The sequence below is a fragment of the Martes martes genome (assembly GCF_963455335.1).
Source record: "Martes martes genome assembly, chromosome: 10".
NCBI classification, from domain to species: Eukaryota; Metazoa; Chordata; class Mammalia; order Carnivora; family Mustelidae; genus Martes; species Martes martes.
The window spans coordinates 106460682-106477245 of NC_137898.1; the positions used below are offsets into that span (position 1 = coordinate 106460682).

The 16564-nt window shown below is 46.7% G+C and overlaps 1 protein-coding gene across 5 annotated transcripts in view; it reads right to left on the reverse strand.

Moving 5' to 3' along the window:
• NCAM1 (neural cell adhesion molecule 1) overlaps positions 1-10858 on the reverse strand; it is a gene marked incomplete at its 5' end in the record, with an annotated part of 294571 nt that extends 283713 nt beyond the window's left edge. For 4 of the 5 annotated variants that reach the window (XM_080815556.1, XM_080815560.1, XM_080815559.1 and 1 more), the window contains one exon: positions 10591-10642. In XM_080815556.1, coding sequence (XP_080671682.1) covers positions 10591-10642 — 52 coding nt within the window. Of the gene's footprint in view, positions 1-10590 lie in introns of all 5 variants that reach the window. The other variant, XM_080815557.1, reaches the window with a different exon arrangement.
• Between the last annotated feature and the right edge of the window lie 5706 nt (positions 10859-16564).

Here is a 16564-nt window from a genome sequence, read left to right on the forward strand (position 1 = left end):
TATATACCATTTGTTTCCAACTTTTGTCCACTTAACATTATTCTTCTCTGACCGAAGCATCCATAACCACTAGGCAGGCTCCAGCTGCCCCCCTCCCTGCCTTTTTGTTCAGTGTTGCCTTCCGAATTACGGACAAGATGCCGTTCTAAATGCTACCTAAATACTACCACATGAATACTGCTGGGTGTGATGAAGATTCTACAATGCACTGATTGTAACCCACGGTATTTTCTCTCCACTGAAAAGGGACAAAAATATAGCCTATCAGTCTTCCTCAGTCTTCCCTCAGTCTTCCTGGTCTCCCTGGTTGGGCTCCCTGCAGCTTCCTCCCAAACTACCTCATCCAGGCTTCCCCCTGTGCACTGCGAAATCCTTCCTACAAAGCCTCCAGCTCTCACCACGCTGGGGGGGGGTTCTCCGACCGCCCCTGCTGCCCACGTAATCTATACTCTGCCTCGGAAATCTCAGCCACATCTCTGGCTTTAGATGCTACCCTATATTCCTAGTTGTCTTTCCATTCTCCACTAGAATGTAGGCTCCACTAGAGAGTAGGCTTTCCAAGGTCAAGGTATTATACTACTGAGTTTGGGGGCTTTGTTTTACACCCGCAGCTAACAGACCGCACACGTGCTCAGTAAGGATTTCTGCCCTTACTGCTTCTCCCTCTGCCCCAAATCCATTAGCTCTCTGCCCTACACCTTCTCTGCACCACAGATTGGTTTATCCTCTGTCTAGTCCCATAATATCTATGACATTATTTTGATCTGAGCCACATAATTAGGCATGTTTACCCTCACAACTGGGTCAATAAAAAGTTCCACAAAATAACACTTACCCTTGCTACGTAAGATATACATACTCCCTTTTCCATTCTATTCCATTTCCTCTTTCCTCCATTTCCCCCTCCTCCTTCCTTTCCTTCTTTTTCCTCTTTTTTAATGCTGGCAGAAGTCTACTAAATAGATAGCACCACCCACAGCTGAAAAATACTGACCTAGAAGGTAAGATACCAAGATGCCCAATTTTTTCCCCTAAGACTTCACGTGTTTTTACTGAGGTCTACCTTTCATTCAAGGTAACCCCTTTTCTCAGTCTCCCCATCACACTGACGGTTCCATGATTTCATTCCCTTGGGTTTGTGACTTAAATATTGTTCTTTTTCCCAGTCATCTCCCATGTTGGACCTCTCACCTACCCCAGCTTTTTGCTTTGTCATCTCTGACATGTCAGCCGTGTGCATTTTTAAAACCTTATCCAAAACCACTACAAGGGTATCTTTCCAAGATTATCTGTTTTACAAACTATATCACCATCAGAATCCTTTAACAAGCCCCTCTGGAACCATAAACATTTGATTTTTATAAAATGGTCTAAAATTTTATTTTCGTGAAGCAAAAACCCTTTTCCTGGCCCAGTATTTTGTCCATCCTCTAGCGTGGCTGCTACAGAAACAAACACTCCTCCAAGTACTGCACTGACCCCAGCAGTCCGCTCCCACTTCCCTCCCTGGGAATTCGTGGCTGGCATCGAACACACAGCCCAGCACAGCACCTGATCAAGCATTACCACTGAACATCCTCTCAAATGTTTTAGAAAAGACTTCTCCAACGTCCCTGTCCCTCCTCTAGCACTTAAGATTTCAGTTCTCCAGCTAGACTCATCCTGCCCTCCTTCTCCCTAGTTGTCCTTACGCCCCTGGGGGTCCACATCCATCACTAGCTCGTCCACAACTTCTGTACACACTAAAAGCACCTGAGATGATTTTTTTTGTCTTACTTACTTACTTTTTTTTGTCTTACTTAATAATTCCTACAATTAATATCCACTTCCTTCTTTTAGACACTGATTCATAGAGTACCTCTCACGATTTCCTAACCGCCTGAACTAAGTGTTTCCTCTCTACCCATCCTGCCGCTGCAGGCCTGGTATAGCATTCGTCCATTTATTGCATTTTCTTCCTCAGCTTTCAGCACAGAACTTTGTGTATCATATTCCCAGTACACATATTTTGTAACATCTCAAAGAAAACCTCCATACAAGATGAACTTTTTTTTAAATAAAGTGTAGCCTTTATTTATTTATTTATTGAGAGAGAGAGAGAGAGAGAGAGAGTGTGTGTGTGTGTGTGTGTGTGTGCAAGCAGGGGAGAGGGCAGAAGGAGAGCGAGAGAGAGAATCTTAAGGAAATTCCATGGGGCTCGCTCGATCTCAGGACCCTGAGATCATGACCTGAGCAGGAATTAAGAATCACACTTAACCGCAGGCCGTCACCCGCAGTGAGCGGACTCAACCTAGACCTATCAGCTCCCAGCGCTCTCTGTTCGCCCCTCCACTGTGTCACTCCTCCCTCACCTCCTGCAGACAACAAGCAAATGCGCATTCTGATGCTATGTGTATTCAAACTATCCTCACTTCAGAACGTGATGACGTGATGATGTGCAGCCAACCGAAGCAGGTTACAGTCCCAGCCTCACCCGTGTAAGTCGCTTAGCCCTTTCTCTGCGCCAGCTTCTATATCAAGACCTAACACGATGTGGCCTCACAGAGCTTCTCCCCACCGCCCCCACCGACGGTCTCTGGCTGCTTCTTACCACGTCCCCACACCCTGTTCCATCCGCATCAGTGTGGGCATTCCTCTCTCAAATGCCCGAATCACCTCTTCTTCCTGCTCCACGGACTGAAGGCCAACTCGTGCCCCACGCGCAGCTCAAGGGAGGCCCACGCAGAGTTAACTGCTTCCTTCCTTGTGCTCCGATGGCATTTAATCCACATCTCTATTTCTAGGCAGAGTATATCTGTCTCCCACGTAAACTCTAGAGCCAGAAGCAGAGCTTACTTGACTTGATAATCTGAAACCCAGAATAATTCCTGAAGCAACCTAACCGTCTCAGATTTCAGGAAAGTTTGCTGAATTGAGGAATTCGAGAGTGTTTGCTGTGATTCCCTGTCTGTTGAATTAGGCAATCAACCATGCCTTAAACGAGAATACCATCTGTCCTTCCTGTTTCACGGAGTTCTTTAAATGTCACCTCCTCACCCCACCCCAACCACGCAGTCAAAGGTGGTTTCCCCCCAATAATCATGGTAGCCTGTTCTTTTCCTGAGCTTCGATCAGGACATGGGGTTATAAATATATGTGCGTGTGACTTGTTTCATGTCTGTGTTCCTCCACACTTAGACTGGACGCTCCACGAGGACAGAGATGATATATGCTTACCGCTGGGTTCTCAGAACACAGAACTCAATAAATGTTTAGTGAACAAATGATATGAAGATTAAGTGATAGAATGCAATTCAAAACTCTGGGATTGGCTAATGATGATCAAGACACGACTACTGGGATTATCGATGCAGTTTCTCTCCTCTTAGATAGCTGACACAAAACCTGAGTCTCCTCTCCGAAACAACATATGCCTTGCAGTTGGCAAAACTACTTCCTGTCCTGCCAGTAGGACACTTTTGTCTGACTCATTTGAATAATAATAGCAATTACTTTATTTTATTCCAGATAGTAATTTACAAAAATATAAGCAGTGAGAAATATTAAATCACCTGAGGCCTTACCTAAGATTTTCTATAAAATAAGGTCAAATGGCTTCTTCTTTCCAAAAAGAATTTTGATTTTGATGTATGATTCTGATCTTCAAAGCACAAAGCAAACTTTATGAGATACATACTTAACAAACCGGAAGAATTAGTCTCTATTCTCAAGCAAGTAGACCCAAGCAGACCAAGACATGGCTGCTAACACTGGGTCAGATCTGCAGGGCCCCACATTGCATGCGCTCCTGCCAAGGCTCTGTGGGCTGGGGACCTGCCCATGTGTTCCATGGGCATTTATCTTCTACATTTTCCAGAAGCAAGAATTTTGTATTGTCCTTAAAGAGGGCCTTCCAAATTGTACATCCTTCAGGCCCCATGAAACCCACACCAACCCTTGTGCTAATGTCTTCAACCTCATAATGAGATCACTTTTCTAATATATTCACAACCAAGATGACAATGCAGGAGTATTTAACAGATTTTTTTTTTAAGTCAAGTTCTAATCATTGAAGGACTCATGTTCTCAGAATATCCTTTTTTATGTCCTCCTGAAAAGAGCGCTACATCAGAGGATCATTTTTTTTCTAGATCCAGTTACATCCCTCTTTCTCATTAATAAACAGAGCTTGCATGCACTAAAGGCCTGTGATCTCTAAAATATTCACAGCTCAACCATGGAGGCATTGCTAATTTTGCCATTTTGCAGAAGGGGAAGTTGAAGCTTAGGGAAGCTGAATGACTCGAGCAAGACCAGACGGTAAATAAGGGATACATGTGGCATGGCCAAGCTTTCAACCTGGGGTTGCAGGCCACTCTTCTTTTTTTTTTTTTTTTTAAAGATTTTATTTATTTATTTGACAGACAGAGATCACAAGTAGGCAGAGAGTCAGGTAGAGAGAGACAGAGAAGCAGGCTCCCTGCTGAGCAGAGAGAGCCCGATGCCGTACTCGATCCTAGGGTCCTGGGATCATGACCTGATGCGAAGGCAGAGGCTTTAACCCACTGAGCCACCCAGGCACCCTGCAGGCAACTTTTAATCTCTCCGCAGTTCTATCCTCCAGCTTCCTTGACAGCAGAAAGTGTGTTATCTCAGTCCTTTGTAATTCCCCATGGAGCTGATGATAAAAAGCTGGCACTCAATAAATACATTTGATCAACTTTTAAGAGAACACCTAATGTAACACAATCCCAAACACTGTGACATTACTATGGATATTCCTCAACGATGAGGTAATCAGATACCAAAGCTTCTCGCATGTGATCCCAGGAATGACACAGACAGAAAACAGGGCCAGATGTTGCCAGTGTTTGCAGCTACAAATCAGAAAGTCCCAGGTGAGAACAGAGAGTAGAGTACAGGTTACATGGTAGCCTTTCAAGTCCCATCAGTGATGGGAATCAGTCTTTGAATCCAAAGGAAAACGTATTTACTTCTGTCTGGGAGAAAAGGAATGCACAATAGGTTTATTAACACCCCCCCCCAAAAACACATGTACCCAAGATAGAGCAAATGGCTTATCTTTCGGTGTAGTCCTCTGAGCCTCCCCCAGCACCCGCTCAAGCTTCCTTGTTAGAAGCTACAAGAACACCCAAGAAGGGAGAAGTGTGCCATCCTAACTAAAAGCAGTTAACTATGTGGCTGCATGTAGACGCGGCCTAAAGGCATCTGAACTGTAATGCATTGAAACTGCCTGAACAGGTGCCATTTGGCACCAAGACCGACATCAAAAGGCAAAGGCCCTAATGAGTATCTTCAGCTGAGAGACAGGATTCCAACACCATGAAATGAAAAGGGCACAATGGCACCAGTGGCAACGCCAAAGAATTTACATCCCTTTACATCAGCAAATGGTTTTAAGGTTTGGCACCAAGAGTTAATATTCATAAGGGAAAAGGCTAAAGGTGACATGACTGTGACCTTCAGATGGACTTCTGGATTTTACTGCCCTACAGTAGTGAGCACATCTTCCTGTACTCTTGATAACAGGCTTGCCAGGGTTGTTTCCTCACAGTAAACACTGGGGCCCTCGTGGACACCAACTCCCTAGGATTCAGAGGGATCCCTGGCCATCTCCCTCTTGCTCCCTCAGTCTCTTACAGTATTGCTCAGAGACCTACTATTTTAGGACATGTATAAAATGTTCTTCTGAATTTTTCTCATTTCTTCTTTTTTAACTAAAGGAACCTTAAATACTTAAGTCTCTTTTAATTCAAAAGTCAAGTAGTCATGACTACATAGCCAAGTTGATTTGTGGTTACAATTTTGTCTAATTTGTAACCCATTTTTAAGACTAGTAAAACACTATTTGTAATTTGCTGCCATTTCTTTTAAAGTTCCAGATGTTTCTTAGCCTGTATATTTGTCAGATCCCTAAACGGAGGAATTATCGGTTATGGAACCTACACTGAAATATTCATCTTGACACCATAAAACATTTGCATGCTTAAAACTCAATACTTCAACTGTACTAGAGAGCCTTTTCCAAATGTCTTTGTCTCCTCTCAGGCTGTCTGTTCCCAGAAGACTGATGACAGCAGGTGCGGTCCCTCCCTCTCCCCTCCCTGCCCATTGGTTCTGCTCTCCATCACCACAAACCCAAGATCGGCAGGGAAAGTTCAAACCGTTCTTTAGCAACAGGTAATGAATCACTTATTTTGCACAGAGACAGGATGGACTGTCTGTAAAATCTCTCTGGAGGTCGGCCAGTAGTATTAAAGTCACTTTGTGTCTGGAGAAAAGCCACACTTCCTTCACGTTGAAGATGTAAATATGGGGAACTCATCAAACTCATTTTAAATAGAGACGTTGTCACCTTAAAAGATTTAAGTGGTTGGATGAGAAGTTCCAAAGTCCATATTTCAAGCAATGTAAAGTTTACAAGACGCTGTCTATAATTTAAGAAACTGAGTTCCGTAGCAAACAAAAATATCTGTCATGCCTAAAGATTAGGTTTTGAATAAGAAAATGGTGCTATTTATTTTAAAAGGCAATTAAGACCTTGTTCCCTGTGACAGAAAAATATAGATACAGATTACTTACATTAAATTATATATTACCGATCTGAGGTAGCCAATTAATGATGAATGTATTCCAAAGAGAAGTACTATGCAAAACTCTGAATTGTGGGGCTCCGTGTGACTAATTGCTCTCTCTTATCTCTGCCTTGAGTAAGCACTCACAGCCCACGAGAATAGCACATCCAGACCATAATTTGGGGGTTTGGGAGCATTTTTGCAAACAATTACTGCCTTAATTCTTGAACTATCACGCTCAAAAAATAGTCACCAGTTAAATCAACAAACCCTTAATTAATTAGCATAGAGACTTGGATGAACCTTCGTTACTGAACAAGAATATGTCCTGCTATTTCCTGCTATTCCAGCAGGAATTCCAATTTTTTTAAAAGATTTTATTTATTTATTCATTTGACAGAGATCCCAAGTAGGTAGAGAGGCAGACAGAGAGAGAGGGGGAAGCAGGCTCCCTGCTGAGCAGAGACCCCCCCCCCCCAAGGCAGGGCTCAATCCCAGGACCCTGAGATCATGACCTGAGCGGAAGGCAGAGGCTCAACCAACTGAGCCGCCCAGGCGCCCCCAGCATTATTTTTAAAAGATAGACCCTGGGTAAATGTCGTCAAGTTCAAGCTATTGGGAGAAAAAGGGGGAAGTTTCATGAAAAACTGACTTTAAAAGAAATGTAAATTGTCAGACTAATGGAAACAGTGTGATTGGTAGATCCTGGGAACCTCCACAGCAGGGATAGTAACTCAAAAACTATTAAATAAAGGACAGGCCACACTTCCACAATATCTGGTTTATATTCTCTTTGTGTTTAACTGTTGAATTTTAAATAAATTCTGAGTTATTTTCAGTATTTTAATGTTGGCTAATATTTATTGAAAGAAAATTAGCCTTTGGTTTTGGGATAGAGTCATGAAAGTTGTACCACATTCTTCAATACGACATTACATTCAGTTACAGCTCTGTTCAGAGCTGTAACACACTTTTGGTCTTAAAACACATTTTTGGTCTTAAAACAAAAATCAACAACGAGAAGAAATACAGCTCAGCACTGCTGTACTTACAGCAAACTTGGCTGAAACACCTCTTGGTAATTCATTTAGTGAGAAGTATTATGTATATTTATATAGGTGCTAGCTGGCTTTTGTAAGGCAGCAAAGATGCCCTTTGTTCTTAATCCAGTGCTATCTTGTTAGAAAACCAGTCCTATTCATTCCTTTACTCTGGCAAGTAAAATTGGCAGAGGACTGTAAAATTGTCAAAGAAACATATCACTTAACCATTCCAGATCATTCAAATAACTTTTCCACAAAACATCCAAAATCGCTGTTAGAACAGGCTCAAATTTTCTATTCCACAACCATGCATTTTATTCCTAAACAGCAAAAGACACCAAAATGAGAAAGGCTGCAGACTTGATTTGTTTTGTATCAATAAGGTCAGCATACCTTGTATCTAAATTTTCATTTGCACTGTGTGGAGTGCAGAGACTGAAGTACCATTGTCCCTGAAGATGATATAACATTTGAGGCCAAAATAATTATAATTACTGTTATAATTATAGTAACATCATTAATACTATGTATACACAGACACATGGATGTGTGTGTATATAATATCTTTATTTTTCCCCTAACCCTTTGACTAAGGTCTTCAATTTTTTTTTAAAACTATGGTATTATCAGTACTTTAACAAAAAAATTCTCTTTGGAAAACCGTTCAACTTCTTTCTTTTGTTAAGCAACCATGTATGCGTTTCATGTTCTGCCTTGCCCCATCCTCACGGTCCCAGGGCCAGGTCCACGGTCCCAGACCCCGCTTTCCTTCCACAGAACAACACCCTTGTCTGGGCGGCCATCAGATCCCAATCCCGGACTCCCTGGGCGTGTACCAGCCTGCGCCTGCCTTCAAATCGGAACACCGAAGGTTCCACCCATCACGGTGGCGGAAAGGTAGGCCGGCGATCCCCCGAAGATCAGGTCTCCATGGCCACACCCCCACCTCGAGGGGAGGAGGTCCCAGAAACGCAAGGCCCCGGGAGGGCCGGGAGCGCGCAGGGACCCCGCCGGCCCGACAGAAAACGGCAAGCCCAGGGCGGCCCCGGCCAGGTGGCGGCAGGACCCAGCGATCTGCCGACTGGGGCTGGCCCGCAGCTGGGGGCTCTCCCCCTCCACCCCCGCTGAGTCCCCACCCCCAGCTTCGCCCCCGGCCCGCAGCCGGCCGGTCGGCGCACGCGCGTCGGTGCGCCCAGCCCCGGCGCCCTCCCGGGCGACGCTCTCGGGCCGGGACGACGCGGGCGGAGTGTGCGTCCCGGGTGGGGGGCGAGAGGGACGCCTCGGGTCTGCGCGAGAGCGGCGCGAGTGGGCGAGCACGGACGGGCCCGATCTCCCGGGGACACCTGGACTCCATTTTCCTTCCTCCAGACTGTGGGGCCGGCCACGGGGCGGGGTTTCTCCTGGCGGGGGTGAGCGAGACCGTTAGGCTGGAACACCGGGAGACGGTCCTGGCAGCTCCGGGCCGCCACCCGCGCCGCAATAAAAGCCTCTCGCGGCTTCCCGCCCAGCCAGCCTCGCTCTGATTGGTCGCCATGGGAGAGGGACCCGAGTTGGCTGGAGGCGGCGGCCGGGGCTGCTCCCGTACCGCCCGGGGAGGGCACGCCCCGCGCGCTCCCCACCCGGAATGGGCCGACTAGGGCAGCACCCGCGGCGGCACCTGGCAGCGGCAGCCGCGACACACAGCCCCCTCCGCCCGGCTTTCCCCGGGCGCTTCCCAGCACACGCCCCCCGCCCGGAATGTCCGCCCATCCCACCCAGCTCTCTGCGGCCCCTGCTCCTTTTCTTCCCCCTTCCCGACCGTCCACGCCAGAGCGCAAATCCCTGGGTGGGGTGGGGAGAGCAGCTGGAGGGGAGGGTGGGCACGCACTGAAAAATCTTCCAGGGAGGCCGGGATAGAAATACACCAAATGAAATGAACCTCCGGAACGCCGAGGTTTTCTGGGCGGCGGCGCAGCCCCCGCCACCCGCGGCAGCATCCCTCGGCTGTCTTCCCCTCGGCTCCCTATTGTTCGCACTTTGCAAGGATCAGGAACCTCGCCCAAAGAAAGGAGGCTAGGGCGAGGTGTTGCGGGCGGCTACCTGCCATTCTTCTCGCGCGCCGTGCAACACGGGGCTCGCGGTGCGTGTGAAGGCACACGCGCGCGCACACACGCGCACACACACCAGGCAGCCCGATCACGCCCTCCTCGCCCTCCGCCCCTCCGCCCCTCCGCCCCTCCGCACTTCCTCCTGTCAAAACGCGGCGCTCGGCCCTCCCATCCCTCCGTGCTCCCGGCCGAGAGCAGGCTTTGCAAGTAACCAGCAATTTGGCAAATGAAAAACTAACGTCATATCGACGGGGGTGCAACAACGGCCACACAGCCCTGAGATTCTGCCCATTTCGCCCCATTTTGCAAACCGTTATTCAGTCTGGGCGGGGATGGGGGGGCTGGACGCGAAGGCGGCGAGCCCCACTTTATTAGACCCGGGGAAATAACGATGGGGCGGCTGCCACGGCCTTATTGTTCACTCGTCGCGGAGCCGGGACTGACAAGCCCCTTCCCCGCGGAACCCAAGCTCGCGCGGCGGCACCGCGGAGCCGCGGCACCCCCGCCCCGCCGCCCGCTCCGGGGAAGGAGCGCTGCCCAGCACCCGCGCGGCCGTAGCGCTCTCGGGACCGACCCCGGGAGCAGGCGACTCCGCTCCCCGCGCCGCCGGCACACGAAGTGGGAAGGGCAGGCGCGCGGCAGGCGCGGCAGGCGCGGCAGGCGCTCGCGGCGCTCGGAGGCAGCTCCGGTCCGGCGCAGCCCGGGAGAGCGCGGGGTTCCGCGGGGCAGCAAGGGCGACGCGCTCCTTCCTCAGCTCAACGACAACGACCACCCTTAGCGTTCCACGTAAAGCCACCCCCAGATAGCAGTGTCCTCGGGGGAGAGGGAGGGGGAAGGGGGCAATCAGTACATCAGTCTGAGAATAATCATAATTTCAGAATGTACCTGCAGTTCCCAGGAAAAACAAAGTCCAGATGAGATCCTTAGTTTGCAGCATTGTAATCTGCTGGCTGGGAGGGATGTTCTTGCCGCGGTAAATTCTGTGCCCCCCCCTTGCAGAGTGTGGACGGCGGCAGAGCAACAGACCTAGGGGCAGACAATTGCCAGGCTGAGTATGATTATTTTTGCAGAATTGTTTCCTGCCAGCGGCTGCCGAGCTGCGTTCACGCGCTGATCGGAGAATGAGTGACAGTCCCAGCCTCAGCACACTCGCAACTCTGAGATCCTTGCGCTGGCCCGGGTTCGCTTTGATGGAACTGGGGATGGGAGCGGGGGGCGGGGGGCGGGGGTGAGAACCTCACTGTGTCCTTCCACCACGCCGGCCACAAATAGTGCCGAACATCAAGGAGGTAAGAGAGACAGGGGAGGCAGATGCGGCCGCCTGCAAAACGCGGCCTGGAGCCGCCGGAGGAGTCGGGCTCTTTCACACGCAGTCTTCCAGGCAGAGCTGGGATTTCTTCTTTTCACACTTCTCCCCCACGCCTCCGTGGCCCCTCCTGCCATCCAGCCTTCCTTAATCGGGAAGGCGGATATTTTAATAACTAGTAAATAAAAGAAGCAAAATCTTAGGTTTGGTTAGGTTTTCAAAGTTGTCGAATCTCCATTTAGATCTTAAGATCCTTGAAACGCAAGTATAGCCTAGGATATTTCTTTTTTTTAAATGCAGGAAATTAAAAATTTGGAGAGGGATGGAGACAGATTGCTGTTGCAGGGTTCTGCTTTGTTTTTGTTTTTGTTTGTTTGTTTGTTTGTTTGTTTGAAACTGGCTATGAAGTTTACTCTCCCACAGAGTGGCAACAGATCTCAGGAGAAGGAGGTGGGAAGCTACTTAAGTTCGAAGAAAACGCAGATGTTTAGAAGGGATTTCCAGAAACAACCAAAGGAAATGTTTCCTTGTTTATGAATGCTGAAATCTGTGGTCCCTTTATGAAGATCACTGAGCCTTTTACGTAGGTCTTTATAGGCAAGATATTAGATAATAATTTTTTCTTTTAATGGCACATAACCTCAGTTCTTAAAGATATTAATGTAGGAGGTCCCTGAGGTACACACAAAGGCTTTCAGTAAATCTTACAGCTGTATTTTTTACAGAAGAGGGTGGGAGAGCAGGGGGGGGGGGGGGAAAGAAAAAAACATGTCTCAGCACCTGAGCAAAGCTTGAGTGTTTAAGGAACAAACGCTGAGGAAGAATCAGGAGCACCAAATGTTCCAGATGCCGGAAGAGCCTATTAGCCCAGCGCAGTGACACCTTCCCAGAGGAAGTCTGCCACATTCAAGGCACCAATACACCAGTATCACCAAGTACTCCCTTTTTCTTTAAAGGTCAGACTCTCCACTGCTGTACTACTCTTTAAATATCCATCCTCTGCTGGCCAGACAGCCAACCTCCATTACCAGAGAGGCTAGTATCCCCTCCCTGTCTCCTCTCATGTGTTAGACCAAGAGGGCCACACCTACTCGCTGTGACTTCTGGGACCCCTGAAAAATATTCCCTCTCCCAAATCAATCTTCCCAATGTTATTTTTAAAATATTTATTTCATATCAACTATAAGTAATTCAAAAATACAGAAAAGTAGAAATAAGGAACTAAAAACACTCCCAAGTCCCAGATTCCACAGATATCCATGGGTTTTCTGTCTTTTCTATATGCATATGATTTTTAGAGTTGACATATAGTAGCAATTGGAATCTTCTTTATTTCCTCTAACATTTCATTATAAGCATTTTCCCAGGCTGTTAAAAGGACTTTCTGAATTTTTTATAGCTGTGTAATATTTCTATGTATTAATGGTTCCTCAGTGGTTTCTCCCTTGTTGGGTATTTATATGGTTTCCAGAGTTTGATTGTATAAATAAAGCTTTTTGAACATCTTTCAATAAGTATTTATTGAAAAACCACTGTTTTTAGCCCTGTGCTGGATATAGTGGACTATACGGATTTCTTTAATGGTGGCTGCATTTAAGCATCTTTACCTTCAGATATGAGCTTCTACTAACATGTAAAATTACTTCTGTAACATATAACATTAAGTCCAATGTATTAGACTCTTTCCTAAAAAAAAAGATTTTGGTAGTAGGGAAAGATGGAGAGAACAAGCCTGAGGGGAAAAAGGAAAAAAGTGAAGGCTGGGATAACCCAAAATAAAATTTTCCTCATTCTAATTTTACCAAGAGTGAGAGACACACCCTTCTCAGCAAACCTCCCTTCTTATAGCCCATGTCAGTAGAATGAAAAGATTCCTCACTATTTTTTCTCCCCAAATGTCCCTATTTTTAGCTTTTAAACGTAGGCAGGTGTAGAAATTCTATCTGACTTCAGCATGATTTTCTTTTTTTTTTTCCCCCCTCTCTCTCTCCAGCCCCTCCCTGCCCTGTGTGGCTGTTGATCTCTGTTGTAATGACTCATTCTAGAATTCTACCCCATAGTCCACACTGCATATGTCTCTACTGTGTTCTTTTAATAGGATCCATCACTTGTCTCCAGTTCGTCCTCTTTCCACCCATCAGTGCCTACCTCTGTGAGCTCTGCGTGTCAGTCCCTCCCTGAACCTCACTTTGAAATGGGACAAAATTGTGGACCTCCCCTGACGTCTTTTCCCAGAGGGAGTCCCAGGTGTCCCAGACTGTCAGACATGCAGTAATGAGCATCCATCGTGTGCACTTCCAGCAGGGGAAGCCGAGGAAGGAGCCACTGTGGACTGTGATTTAAAGAGCCACTTCCATGGTAAAGCAGAAAATGGGCTACAGTGGCAGGCCAATAAGGGGTGACAGGTCCTAATCTAAGTAGTGTGGTGGGAAAGAAAGCCCAACATGAGCGCAGATTCGAGAAACATTTCTAAGGCAAAAACAGCAGAACTAAAGAACTTCCTGGAGGTTGGGCTCTGAGGCAGAGGAAGATGTCAAAGTTCTTTCATTCATTCAACAAATACTAAGTATCAGCTAAGTGCCTGCATTGCTGTAGACATGGGATAGAGCAGTGGGCAAACAGAATATTCACCTCCGTTCTTCCATTCTTATGGGAAAGATAGAAACAGATGGATAAACAGCTAGTATGCTTGTGATGATGTGTGCTAAAGGGAAGACACAAGCTGAGGTCAGAGAGAGAGAGAACTGAAATAAATAAGATGACGATTTAGAAGTTCCCTGGATTTGACTCTTGGAAAGTCATCAGCAGTCTCTGAGAGAGCCCCATGGAATTGTGGGAAGGAGGCCGTGACTGTCCCGGGAACGAAAGGGTGGCTTGTCCAGGAAGGAGAAGCAGGGAGTGTAGACACTGCATCTGAGGAGTGGTGTGATAATGGGACAAGGACAGGAAGGCACGCTTGTAGGGGAAGGAGGCTTGAAAGGAGATTTTCTTTTCTTCTCTTTCAGTATGAGGATTTTCGTGTTAGGTGATAAATTACATTACATGCATTGCTAATCCCCTCTCACTACCACCACAACTTTGGGGTTTAAATTAGACTATTTGAAAGATGAAGTAGGTCTACAGCAAAGTGCTCCCCCTATGTTCTTCCCCATGTAGGGTTTCTTCCCTATTGGTGCTGAGAAGGAGACCCCAAGCGTGATCGCAGGGCCCACAGATATCCCAGGAGCTGTATTTCTCATTTGGCACAGGCAAAATGCATTCTGGGAAAAAAAAATTCTGCCCAAAAATCACTTGATCATACATGCAAGAGCATACTTAGGGGCTCTCCAGTCTATTCCATTGGTCTATAGTGTGTCTTTATGCCAATACCACACTGTTTTGATTATCATAGCTTTGCAGTAAGTTTTTAAATCAGGAAATGTGAGACCACCAACTTTATTCTTCTTTTTCAAGATTATTTTAGCTGCTCAGGATCCCTTGAGGATCCATATGAATTTTAGGAATGACTTTTCCTATTTCTACAATAAGAAGGTCATTGGTATTTGGGTAGAAACTGGGGGTGCTGTTTTCTAATATGCCCAGAGTTGTTCTTTGGGCTAGAGTTGGAGCCAAGCAGACATCTTGGAGGTAAATATGCTTTAGGCATCTTGCTCTGCAGCTGTGGGACACTGAGTCGCAAGGAACCATCTATTACAGAGTGCCCATTTGGGTGAGCAGTTCTTTTCAGTGGAGACAGAGAGAGATGAAGCAGAATCCAATCACAAGAACCAGGCTGGGGAATGTGTGGTCAGCTTAGAGGACTTACAGTGAGCTAGAAAAGGCAAGACGGGTTTAAATGGTTTATTGGCTCCAAACTGAACTCCCTTTTGTGGATTTAAAAGAAAAAGAAAAATCTCCTAAACAGGTGATTTAGCAGATTGGAGAAAGGAGCCAAGATCTCTATGCCAGGATCTTCTAAATCAGAGTATGACTGAGCTGATGTTGGAGACCTAATAACTTCCTTTCTCCCTCTTACACAACCCACATACCCCAGTGGCGATGAAGTGAAGGGAGTGAGCGCTCAGGTCCTGCAGTTGGACATTCCAAGTTCAAATCCTAGCTTCTTCACCTATAGATAGACTCTGTGGATTTGGGCAAATTATTTCACACCTGTAACCCTTGTTTTTCTTGTTCGTAAAATGGGACTAGAGCAGCATCTGTCTTTCAGACTTCTTGTGAACATTAATTACAATAACGTACATAGAGGGCTTAGTGCAGGCCTGACACTCTTTCATTCAACAGGTATATTGAGCACTGATCACATGTATTGTGTTAGCAGTAGGGGATTAAAGAAAAGGTGAACAGAACAACTTTGCTTACAAGGCTTATCAAGAAGACAATTAACCAGAGAGACGAAAACCATTCTGAACTGTAATTAGAATCATGAAAGAAATAAACAGGATTCTTTGGTAAAGAATGACAGCAGAGATCTACTGTAGATGAAGGAAGGCTTCCCTAAGGACAGGTGACAGGTAAGTTGTCACCTAAAGCATGAGAAGTACCCAGGGCACGGAAAGAACAGGTGGAGGTGCATTCCAGGAATGTGCAAAGACCCTGAGGTCAGGAAAAATGGCTACTTCTAGCAACTAATAGCATGTGAGTGGCTGGGACAGAAAGAGCAAAGAGAGGAGGGACAGAAGAGAAGAGGCACACATGAGCCCCTCTGAAGGCTAAAGTAAGGAGTTTGTATTTTATTTTAAGTTCAAAGAAAGCCCCTGGAGGACTTTCAGCAGCAGAGTGACACAAGTTGTTTTACATGTTTTAGTAACATGTAAAACATGTTACATGTTTTAATAACCACTCCGACTGCTGTGTGGAGAATGGCTGATAGGGAGACAGGGATGGGTGCGGGGAGCTCAGAAACCACTGTGGAAGTCCAGGGGAGAGATGATGGAGGCAGGGAAGAGGCAGGGGTGGGAGATGGAGAAGAGTGGAGATGAAATTGGCCAAACATGCTGACGGATGTGAGGAGCGGAGAGAAGTCAAGATGCTGACCATGCGGGGAGAACTTGTCTGGAGACGAGGGGAATCAAGAGTTGGATTTTGGACAAGTAACATCCACCTGGGAGACACCTGCGTGGAGACATCAAGTCGGTGCTCAGGTGTCACTATGGAAGTCAGAAGAGAGAGATCTTAGCAAGACATCTAAATTCTGGAGCCATCTACACTCATGTCATCTAAAACCATGTGAAAGGAATGACATCGCCTAGCCAAAAAAAAAAAAAAATGTGGGGCAAGAAGAGAGGGAGTTTCAGGAGTTTGGGTGCAGAAAGCAAAACAAGCAAATGGACTGAGAGGAGGCACGAGGGTTAGGAGAGAGCCGAGCCTCAGGACCCAGACAGGAGAGACTTGTCAAAAGGCAGGACGTGTCACTGACAAGTGCTGCTAAGAAGCTAAGTGACATGAGGACGGAGAAGGGTGTCCACCAGCTCTGGGCACAGGAGGGTCATTAGCAGCACTGACGAGAACAGATTCATATGCAGGGCTCCGAGTGAGTGGCTAGTGAATGTTGGC